This window comes from Dromiciops gliroides, chromosome 4 (genome assembly GCF_019393635.1).
Source record: "Dromiciops gliroides isolate mDroGli1 chromosome 4, mDroGli1.pri, whole genome shotgun sequence".
NCBI classification, from domain to species: domain Eukaryota; kingdom Metazoa; phylum Chordata; class Mammalia; order Microbiotheria; family Microbiotheriidae; genus Dromiciops; species Dromiciops gliroides.
In genome coordinates, this window is record NC_057864.1 from 167,212,400 (window position 1) to 167,224,549 (window position 12,150).

General features: G+C 44.5%; 1 protein-coding gene across 2 annotated transcripts in view; it reads right to left on the reverse strand.

Annotated features, from left to right (window-relative positions):
• The window catches only part of YPEL2 (yippee like 2), a 73,355-nt gene that overhangs the window by 52,018 nt on the left and 9,187 nt on the right, over positions 1 to 12,150 (reverse strand). For both annotated transcript variants that reach the window (XM_044005173.1, XM_044005174.1), the window contains exon 2: positions 1,262 to 1,583. In XM_044005173.1, coding sequence (XP_043861108.1) covers positions 1,262 to 1,378 — 117 coding nt within the window. In that variant the 5' untranslated portion in view covers positions 1,379 to 1,583. The remainder of the gene's footprint in view (positions 1 to 1,261; positions 1,584 to 12,150) is intronic.

Sequence of the window (12,150 nt, forward strand, 5' to 3'; positions counted from 1 at the left end):
TTCTCTGCTTGCTGGGGGAATTCTGGCTGGGAAGGAAAGTTGGATGCTATTGCTTTTGTATATGGTCCTAAACATTTTTGGTCCTAGATGGCCTAGTCCAGAGTTGATGATCTGGGCTTGAATCCTGCCTAATCCTTAAAACCTGTGGAACATCTTGGGGGAGTCATTTAACTTTCCTGAGACACAGTCTAGAAAATGATGAGTTTGGACTAGAATGACTCCCTCCATGTTCCAGATGATCGCAAGTTCCCAAGTATCCTCACATCTGCTCTTCAACTAATTTCCTTTTGGCTCTCCTTATAGACTAGTCACTTCAGTAGACTTAGGAAGCTTCTTAACCTGGGGAAAGGGCCCTGTGAACACACACACACACACACACACACACACACACACACACACACACACCTCTTTCAATAGAATTGATTTCCTTCATAATCCTGTGTATTTTATGTAAATATCACTCTGGGGCAGCTAGATGGCGCAGTGGATAGAGCACCGGCCCTGGAGTCAGGAGGACCTGAGTTCAAATCTGACCTCAGAAAGAGGTGTGACCCTGGGCAAGTCACTTAACCCCAACTGCCTCACCAAAAAAAAATATATCACTCTCTGAAGAGATCCATAGGCTTTGCAAGAGTGCCAGAGAAGCCCGTGACACAAAATAGGTTAAAGACAGCTGGGCTAACCTTAAATGTAAGTAATTATCCTTGACCCTCATCTGCCATTCCAAACAAGCCCTAGAAAGGCTGCAGTAACATGTCCAAGCCTGTGGGCACAGGACAACCACATCCCATCACCCCTCCTTTTTTTTTTACTGGCACATAATTCCAGCTGATTCATAGGTTGGTTGATGTTCAATTTCCTCAGACTTAAGTAAAATTACACCAAGTCCCCTCTATTCCCCCAAAAGTCTTTTCAGGTGACTAAGCATCAAAATGGGGATGACGGGGTGAGAAATGAAGTCAGCTTTGACAGTGAGAGATCTGTCCCTTTATGAAACAGTGCATCAGGGGGCAGCTAGGTGGCGCAGTAGATAAAGCACCAGCTCTGGATTCAGGAGGACCCGAGTTTAAATCTGTCCTCAGACACTTGACATTTACTAGTTGTGTGACCCTGGACAAGTCACTTAACCCTCATTGCCTCACCAAAACAAAACAAAACAGTGGATCATCAGTTAGCCTGGAAGAGTTTATGAATGAGAAAGGGAGTGCTCCCACCAAGGAGCACATACAAAGTAGAGGACAGCCCAAGGCAGGACACCTACCTTGGAAATGAGTTCATCATGGTTGGCCAGATGAGCCCTGCAGTGGATGCAACTGTAGGTCCGGTGGCAGGAAGGCAGGTATGCCTGAAAAGTCTTGGACCTCGTCATCTTCACCATTGGAGCTGCCACTGAATGCTGCGCAAACTCAGGGGTGGCCCAGGAGGTGCTCCCACAGGATGGGTCGCAGGGGAAACACCGAAAGACACAGGTAAAGGCCGTGGTTTTGGCAGGTGGCGGGTGTGGGGCAGGCTCCACACACTGGCAATGGCTTCGGAGGAAGGACTCCCTTGCAGGCAGAAGTCTGCAGCACGTTGTCAGCAGCCTGCAGTGCCAAGAGAGGGAAAAATAATTAGCCATGGGACCAAAGCTTCTGACTCATAGCCCAAAAGCTGTCAAAGATGCTGCCTATGAAATGAACCAGGAAACAAGGAGAGCCCCAAGTCCCCCTCTAGGGCCAAAAGGTCTTGCCTCTTAAATGTTTTTCTTCGTCATATCCCCACAAGAGAATTAATGAAGAATGAAGCATTGTAGAGGACCCAATACCATCACTTTTGCTGAATGGTGGCAGCCACACCTCCAACCTACAACCCTCAAGCTGGAAGCGTATTTGACAGTTACTCAGAGGGTATCCATTAAAATCCAGCAAGCTGGATGCTACCCACATTCTGACAGAGAGATGATGGATAGGCTCAGGGTACAGGATGAGACATTTTTTAACCTGGCCAGTGTCAGAGTTTGTTCTCCTTGACTATGCACATTTATTATGAAAGGGAGGTAGAAGGGGGAGAATAGATTGTTAATTGGAAAAAAAAAAAAAGCTGGATTTCAGTCGAATTTGCCCCTTTAGGCTAGGAAAGGTCAGACTCCAAAATATGCTGGGCCATGGTCCATGGAGAAAAAAGCCTTCAAGAGGATCCCCTTCCTTGCTTTTGCCCTAAGCCAAGGCTTAGAATCACCCATACCCAATACATGCCAGAAATATTTCTCAGCACCAAGTGACACCTCGAGAATCTTCTAAGAGCCCCAAAGTGACTATCATCAGAGAGAGTGAACCCCAAATCAGCCTTTGCTCTGAAAATTGGGACCTGGGGATTGCTGAACTGTAAATTTCTTGAGGAAAGGGGCATTTAGGTGGTACAGTGTATAGAGCACAGGCCCTGAAGTTCACTGGATCTGAGTTTAAATCTCACCTCAGACACTTACTATACTAGCTGTATGACCCCGGGCAAGTCACTTAACCCCCAATTGCCTTAAACATGAGGGGCCATTGCCAGTCGTCCTGTGTATCTTGCCACTGAACCCAGATGGCTCTGGAGGAGAGAGTGAGGTTGATCACCTTGCACAGCCCTCCCTCACTTAAATCCAATTCACTGCAAGTCATGGCTTCACCATAAAGTCATGGTCCTCTTGGAGAATGAAGGGCAAACAAGTTTCTTAAGGACAAGGACCGTGCTATTTTTTTTTCATCTTCATATCCCCAGCTCATGGTACTGTACACACTGATCATGCCAAATCTTTATTAGACTTTATTATTTTAACAAGCCTTTATTAAACTGAACTGAGCATAGCGGATGGCCTTAACCAAGGCTGGCTAACTTCTTTCAAGAAGTCAGTCAACAAGCACTTATAAACAAATCCCTGCCCTGAAAGCACTCACATTCTACAACATTTGACTGTGTACATATAAGATATATACAGGGTTGTTGTTGTTCAGTCATTTCAGTACCATCCCAACTCTCCATGACCCCATTTTGAGGTTTTCTTGGCAGAGACACTGAAGTGGTTTGTCATTTCCTTCTCCAGCTCATTTGACAGATAAGGAAACTGAGGCAAACAGGATTAAGTGACTTGCCCAGGGTCACACAGCTGGTCAGTGTCTAAGGCTACATTTGAACTCAGGAAGATGAATCTTCCTGACTCCAGGCCTGACACTCTCCACTGCATGATCTGTAAGTGGAATTCATTCAGAAGCATTTTCCATGTGGTAACACTAGGCCTCATACAGAGGAAAAGCTTAATAAAATATTTATTGCTATAACCAGACCCCTCCTATTTGGGGAAGATTCTGATTCTCTGCCATCCCTAGTCAGTGTGGACATAATAGAGAAGTCAAACATCTAACCCCATGAAGCTGCATGCCTTCTATGGGGAGCTGACTACACCAGAAATGTGTGATGTTCTTCACAGGGCAGCCTTGTGACAGCCAGGAGCTAAGCAGGGGCCCCAAAGTGGGGAGGGGAAGGTCCACAGGTTCTAAAAGCCCACCTTCAGGCCCACTCAGCTTTTCTAGAGCCTGTTTATTTCCTGGGCTTCTTTCACTGGGGGTGCTCCCACTCGCCTACCTCCCAGGAGAGCTGTGAGTGTTAATTAACGCTTGCATCATGCTTTGAAGATAAAATTATTTAGAGAGATGGGGGAGGAAGACAAATAAAATCAAGTCTTCTCTTACTGGATTATATCTGGGATCCATCTGGCTTTTTCAGAGAGCATACAAAGCAACTGTCCCTTTTTGCCAGGCCCACCACTTTTGTGGAGAATCTAAGAGATTCCTTCCAGTCCTGCCCACTTCTACTCCAGAACCCTACAGTAAATAGTCACCCAAATCCCCCATATAGATATAACAATAATAATAATAATAATAATAGCATATAAAGACATTCATGGTATTTTACACACATTATCTCAGGTGTACCTTTGAACAACTTTGTAATGTGAGTACTACAAATATTTTAAACTCCACTTTACATGAGGATCAGAGATGTTAAATGATTTTACCAGGGTCACACAATTATTTGGTGTCAGAGGTGGGATACAAACCCAAGTCTCATCCGATTCCCACCTACTTCTTTAACATTTAACTAGCCAGATGTTAGTTGAATGAACACTCACTCAGGCTTGAGGTACCAATAGAGCTCAAGAGTGTGAATATTTCTGTCCCATGGGCACTGAGCCAGGAACACCTTTGGTCTGACTAGGTTAAAGTCAAGACATCCAGCTCTTGTAGAATGGACCCAGAGTAGTCAGGGCTACATGATGGGGCCCAGGGCACAGTATGTGCTCTCCTTCCCTCCTCCATATTTTTAATCTAGGGTGAAATCAAGTTGAAATGAACATGGAAGAGGAACATGGAAGTTGTCACAAATGGACAGTGTGCAGTTTGAGGAGGCCCGGGGGAGGGGGAGGGGGAGGAAGGAGGGGGCAGTCCTGTCAGTCGGCCTTGCTCTGGTGGCAGGACCTCGGGATCAGGTCCATTTGAGGATGCCTGGGAGGAAGGCAGCAGGGCCCAGGAGCGCCTGGAGGACTCAGCAGCATCCAGAATCCAGGGCTGCTACAATGTTTCTTCTCCTCAGGATGCTGCCTCAGAGCCATTTTCTGGTATGAATTCATGTGAGAAGAGAAGGCCCTCCAAGCACTCCCAATTTCCCTGTCACTGTCTGACTGAGGTGTCAATCAGCAAGCAGCAAGGCAAAGCAGAGAGGTATGTATTAAAATCACAGTTGTGCAGGTGCCAACTCAGCCAGTCAATGACAGTGATGGAAACAGTGCTGGAAACTTCTTACCCTATGTTTTTATGTGCCCTCATCATGATGAGGCCCCATTTAGTAGAGAATCTTTGGGTTTTGAGATTTTAATGATCCATCTAGTCTAACCCTCTCACTTCATAGAAGGTGACTTACCCACAGTCACACAAGCCAAGGTCCTCAGATTTAGGTCTTCTGACTAGTATTCCTACCATTATACCTCATGGGAACAAAATTCCTGCCTAAGATCACATTTGCTGATGGTAATGTCCTTATATAAGTCACTACCCAGCCACTGGAGAGCACAAGACCTTCTCTTCCCTTTCTTCATACCCTTTCCTCAAACTCCCCCTTGCCCCCCAAGCACAGGGCCCAGGAAAGTCACCCCAGTGAGTCATACCTTAACAGCTCTAAGCTTACCATTGATAAAAGGCTCATTTGGGGGGTTAAAATTGAACCACTGTGGGTCACTCATTATGAAAACATGAAATCTCCCTGGTAGAAAAAATAAATGTGATAACCCACTCAGGGTTTCCTGAGTTGCAACTTTGTTCCCTGACCATGAGATCCTGAAAATGCAGCAGCTCAGAGGGACAGAGCTCCCAGAAGTCTGTACAATGTAGGGGGACTGGTAAGAGCAGGAAGGGAGAAAGTCAAATAGCTTCTCCTTGGACCAAATGCTCCTGAAGTCCATTCTGGACTGCTGGCTAGGGAAAGGCAGGGCGGAAGGGAGGACAAGCTCTGACCCCATCCACCCCCCATCCTGTGCAAACACTGTGGGAGGAAAAGAAAACAAGCCCCTGGCTGCCAGTCTGGGTTTATACAGCAGCTGCAGAGTCTGTTTTCTTATCCATACAGGGCAGATTCTAAATTATGCATTATCCAGGAGCAAGATTATTTCTTCTTTCAGTTCTGTTCTTCAGAAGAAAGGAGCAAGGGCAAATAGGAAGGAAGAGAGGTTCTGGTTTTGCTCAACCCTGGGTCCTAAAACTTAATTGCAACTTCTGTCTCAGAGATGAGCATGTGTAGATGGGCACCAGTAGATGGACACACACATACGCACAACTACACACATCTCCTCACTGTGGTATATTGAACAAAAACAACCAAGGACCAAAGCCACTGATAGGAGGGAGTCATCAGCACCCAAGGAGCCCTCCTCAGACAGAGAAGCTGGAGAAACTCCTTTCAGAGGTGGAGGGAGAATCTCAACATGGCCATCTGCCCTGTTGTTCACACTCCTCTCTGAGGGTGGGAAAAGGTAGCTTGTTAAAAGGTAAGAAAGCCACTGTGTCTCAGGTATGTGACAAGGAAGAGAGGAAGAGGGAAAGGAGAGAGACTAGAACAAGAGGATTCAGGGAGGGCCTCTAAGGCTAAGAAGAAAGGAGGGATTAGAGGAAAAAGACAAGCTTTAAGGAGCAAACTACTACCTACCAGCTGCACAAGGAGGGGAGGGGGAACCAGACTTCTTTCTAGGCCTTCGTCCTGGATTCTCAGGTGAAAAACAAGAGTAAATAGGTTTGATGGACAGAAGGAAAAAAGGAAGAATGAGGGTGGGAGTTCAACCTGATCTTTGGGCAGAGTCTACTTCTAAGTCACTATAAGCTTTAAACCATCTGGGCCTTTTGTTTTGTCGGCTATAAATGAGGGGCATGGGCTCTGGTGAAGCCCAGATTGATTTCCAACTAATCAAATAAGCTCAATATTTAAAAGCCTCGGGGCACATGTACAAATTAAACACCATTTTAAATGAAGTAGTAATCTATCACTGTGAAAATTAAAGAAAGATTTGCTACCACCAGCAGCTGGCTCCCTCCTATCAGCATGGGAGACAGAAGATGTGAAATATTATTATTAAAAACAAGGAACTTGGCAACACCCTATCAAGGGTAAAGTCCACCAGCGGCACACTCCAGACCTTGCCAGCATATGTGGCCAAAACTCCTTCACCCAGAAAGATGCCTTTTTCCTGAATGAGCCACAACCAAAACAGGAAAAGCCTAATAATGTCAACCCAGAAGCACCATTTCACCTTGGCAGGCCCAGGGCTTTATGTGCTAGCACAAAGGCTTCCTCACCTCACACTACCAGGCCCCAAACCAAGCCCCATTACTCTTCTCATGAGCCACCAGGTTGGAATTGTGTGAATGTTCCCAAGCAAACCTTTACCATGATAAAACTGGCAGGATTGGGAGGATTTTGGTCTGGTGGTGAAAAATCCAATGACACTAAGCCACAAGACAACCAGACTCATTCCTTGAATATTTAATTTGGGGGATTTTTTGGAGGGAGGAGGGGGAATTAAAACAAAACAAAACAACATTTCTCCCCTCTAACCTTCATCCCTGCCTTCAGCCAAGAGGTCATACCACTACCAGTGATCCTTACAGATATGCAATCAGCACTTAAGGGGTACAGAAGACACCAGGGTGGGCCCTCATCCATCTCACAGGACAGCAGGACTCCCCAGATAGCATGTTGACCTTTGTGTCAGGCACACAGCTTTACTATACATAACCCCTCCCCCAAGCCATCCCCTTGGAGATATTGTCTCAAAAACATGAGCACCAACCTTTCTTTTTTAGCAGTTCTCCTGGCAAGTTAGACAAGTGTGAGACAATATCTCCCTTCCCTACCTTTGAGACAAAATCTAGTGTAATTTCTAGCACCTACCACCTTCTTGGCTGTGATCAAATCAAAAGATAACTTGCAAAGCACTTTGCAAACTTTAGTGATATATGAGAGCTAGCTATTGTTATTTCTCCAGACAAGAAAACAGTGCAGTGGCTTTCTTCCAAAGAAAGCAGCAAAGGGGGAGGGGGGAGGGGGGTTGGATTAGATGGTCTCTAGATTTCTTTCCATTTTTAAATATATAGTCCCAGGGTTCTAATAATCTCATCCTAAGGAACTTATGGTTCCAGACCAGACATATCATGCTGTCACCCTGAAAAAGCAAATCTCCAAGTCTCCTTAAATTATGTACAAGGGGAACAATCCTTTTTTAAAGTTATTTTCATACTTAAAGATCTAAATAAAAGCTGATTTTTCCCAGTAGTCACCTAGAATGGCTAAACACTTATTCCACTGCAATTGCTCAAACACGCTTGAGATGCCTTTAGGGGAACTACCAGAGCCCAGACTACACAAGAAAATCAGCCTCCTGGCATTATAGGCATATACAAAATGGTATTATTGCAAGCTTGATCACCCACATTATGTGCCAAGCTTGGCTCTGATTGAACATGAAGCCTTCCAAAAATCAAATACACCCTTGAAGAACAAAGATATGCCACCACTGAGGAGTGTCCAACGAACATGCTACAGGCCCTGAAGAAAAATTTGGAAGTTCAAGAGAAGCAGACAGGTCCTCAGTAATGCTAGCCCTAAGTCTAAGGTTTGCAAAACTCAGTCTTCTTTGACTTCTCAAATTGAAAGCTTTGAAGAAGACAATACTTATTAGGAAGTATTATTATAAAGTTCTCATCTGTTGATTTTTTTTTAAAAAATCATACTTCATGGGGGCAGCTAAGTGGTGCAGTGGATAAAGTACCAGCCCTGGATTTAGGAGGACCCGAGTTCAGATCTGGCCTCAGACACTTGACACTTATACTAGCTGTATGAGCCTGGGCAATTCACTTAACCCTCATTGTCCCACCAGAAAAAAAAAAAGGGGGTGGGGATCATGCTTCATTTAGTATCAGGCCCAGATGGACCTGAACACAAACCCAGTTTTTTAATCTTATCCACCAAGAAATCACAATCAAGGAAACATTCTTCTTCATAAATCAAGCGGCCCTCTCTCATACCTCTGAGAAAAGGGAATGCACCTTGAGACACTGATGAGGACTCTGAGGACTGAAATTCAAGTTGTCACCTAAAGCAGGTACTCTGGAGGTCGCAGATTCCAGTTTGGAGAGACCTTGAATTCAGAGGTCACAAATTATACCAAGCTTGATATGTGGCATAGGCCAGGGGCAGGAAGTAGGACTAGTCCCTCAGCAAAGGGAGTTTTGCTTGTGGATGCTGGTTTAGGCCTTTGAAACATCTGTTAGCAAAGTAAATGTAGTCACCACATGGCGATTCATTCATTCATGGCTTTGCTTAGGAGGGGGGGGCCCATACGGGGCTTGCAGCTGTCACAACATCTGCATGGAGAAGAGGCAATTCTCCTGGAGCATCCAGACTGTTTGCATCTAATTAACTGGAAGCTGGAGTTCTGTGGTGGTTAGAGGTCACTGGTGAAAAGTGATTCCCTGAGATTTTCATGGACGACAACCCCTACACTAAAACAGGTACAGAGAGAAAATTGGTTTTCTAAAGATGGGTTGTTAGGACTCTGGAATTGAATAGAATTCCTGGGCCAGTCTTTTTAATCTCCTTATGTAAATAAATAGGTTGTACCCAGCCATTTCATTCTTTGAATTTTTATCCCCATTGCCTTATAGTAGTGGGTACTTAATAAATCCTTAATTGACTGGCTGATATTATACAATGGCCCATTTTTGGCTTGGTTTAGCATTTAGGTTAAATGGCAAACTCCAACCCCTGCGAGCAGACTGTCTCAAAAGGGCAACTGAGTCTGAATCCCCTGAATTGGTAGATTTAATATTAAAAAGAGCTATATGGGGACAGTCATGTCTCTGATCTGCCACTACTCATGGAAATTTCTCTCAGAGGCATACTGCCCATTAGGCAACGTGGCCACATTTGTCCTCTTAGACCACACATATTCTGTTGTTTCATAAGATGCTCAGGGCATCTTCCTGGGCTTCCCATAAGACTCAATTCTCTGTTAGGCTCTGCTAGGGTATGAACTGGTTGGGCCACTGAAGAAAACTTCAGGTCCCTCAGATTTCTCTTGTGCATGTGAACTCGATCAACAAGCATTTATTAAATACCTACTATGTGCTAAGCACTGGAAAAATAGTGAAACAGTCTCTAATCTCAAGAAACTTCAGTTTGGGAAGAGGGGAAGACAAGATAACATTTACACAGCATATTAAATAAAGATAAAGGTAAAAAGAAAAAATGAGTAGGGGCAGCTAGGTGGCACAGTGGATAAAGCACCAGCCCTGGATTCAAGAGGACCTAAGTTCAAATCCAGCCTCAGACACTTAACACTTACTAGCTGTGTGACCCTGGGCAAGTCACTTAACCCTCATTGCCCCTGCAAAAAAAAAAAAATAGATTAGCTGGGGAAAATCACATGAAGGATTTTAGAGGGAGAAGGAACCATAGAGACGATCATGTCCAAACCTTTCACTGTAGAGATGAGAGGTTAACCACCCACACAGCTCCTAAATCAGAAGTCCCAAGTGGTCCTGTCTCTAAGTCCTACTGTTTATCCGCTGTACCCACACTGCCTCTCAGGTGGGGGTTTTTTTTTTGACTGTTTTCTCTCACAACCTAGCTAATGTGGGCATTTGAGCTAAGGTTTTTTTGTTTTTTGGGTTTTTTTTAGTGAGGCAATTGGGATTAAGTGACTTGCCCAGGGTCACACAGCTAGTAAGTGTTAAGTGTCTGAGGCCGGATTTGAACTCAGGTACTCCTGACTCCAGGGCCGGTGCTCTATCCACTGCGCCACCTAGCTGCCCCTGAGCTAAGTTTTGAAGAAATTTAGACTGAAGGAGAAAAGAGACTGAGGTGAGGAGAGAGTACATTTCACGCATGAGGGACAGCTTGTGCAAAGACACAGAGATGGAGATGTTATGTGTTTGGCAGCAAACAAGCTGGTTTAGTTGAGCCTAGGCACTCATTTTCATCTCAATTCATTACTGTAAGAGATGTCAGATGTCCTGCATGCAGTGGTATGAGCCACTGCTTATAGTTTAGATAATGATTAGGTATTAGTTCCAAAAATTAGATTGTAAGCTCCTTGAGGGCAGGGACTTTCTTTTGCCTTTTTTTGTCATTTTGTTTTTTGGTATCCCCAGCACTTTTCACAATGCCTGACACGTTTGATGATTGAGAAGGGATGCCTCATTCCCCACTCCACCTTGTATGAGGGGCCCCAGTATTAGAAGGTAAATTATTGTGCCTGATGCTCCCAGTTTCCTGTTTTACAATCCTGGGTCCTTTTTAAAATTTGGTCATGGGGCAGCTAGGTGGCGCAGTGGATAGAGCACTGGCCCTGGAGTCAGGAGTACCTGAGTTCAAATATGGCCTCAGACACTTAACACTAGCTGTGTGACCCTGAGGGTCACTTAACCCCAATTGCCCTGCCCCCCCAAAAAAAAATTGGTCATGCTGGACACTACCTGCCTCACAGCACTTTGCAAACTTTTAAAAGACAATAGGAATATAAGCTATTCTTTTTAAAGTGGCAATTAGCTCTACCACCAACTTGCTATGTGACCCCAAGCACTTTTCCGGGTCTCAGTTGTTCTGAAATGTTACTCTAACAACTTTCTCCCCATTCTCCAACCCCAAAGGATATCCATGATTTGGGATTAAGTGAAAATAGGTGTCTAAGGTTGCCCAAGACTATCCAATCCATCCTTGCTGTAATCAGGCCCACGCTTAACCTAAAATAAAAAACAGACCATTCCCGAAGAGATGCTCAGAGTAGAATAAGCAATATAGCCCACTTTCTGGATGTTTCTTTTGGCTATAGGGTTCATGAGCTTCATTTCTTTTTGGTCCTTAAGCAGAGGTAGAACACCAATTAAGATACATGGTCTAGCAGACACCTACTATGCCAGCCTTAGAAATAGCTTCTCACCTAAAAACCTAGAACAGAATAGCAGCTGATTTCAGAGAAAGTACAAGAGAACACAGCCTTCATTCACTTCAACCCCCATGTTACCTCTGTGGAGAAGAGGATGGTAAATTCATGGTGCAGACTCATCCTCTTTTGATACTTATTGACAAAGCAGTCCGGTTCCAATAAGTTCTAGCTGAGATTCCCATAAGCCCAGAAAAGATAGAGAAGATCTGGAGGCCAAAGGCAGCCATATCGCCAATCTTATAACCTGCCAATACAGTTCAGTCCTCAACTGCCTCAGTCTGTCCCACTTTAACCTTTGAATTCAAATGAACTTTTTAAAACTCCAGACCTTCCCATCTGTGGCTGGGAACCCTGCCTTTTCATACATAGAATCTGAAGATTAAGTTTAATATATAAATGTAAGAACTAGACAAAGAGACAGATGCTTTTTTCTTTTTTCTTTCTTTTTTTTTTTTTTAGTGAAGCAATTGTGGCTTGCCCAGGGTCACACAGCTAGTAAGTGTTAAGTGTCTGAGGCAGAATTTGAACTCAGGTACTCCTGACTCCAGGGCCGGTGCTCTATACACTGCGCCACCCAGGTGCCCCGCTTTAAAAAAAAAAAAAGAATGCCTTTGTAGCTAATCTGGTATAAGGGAGAAAGA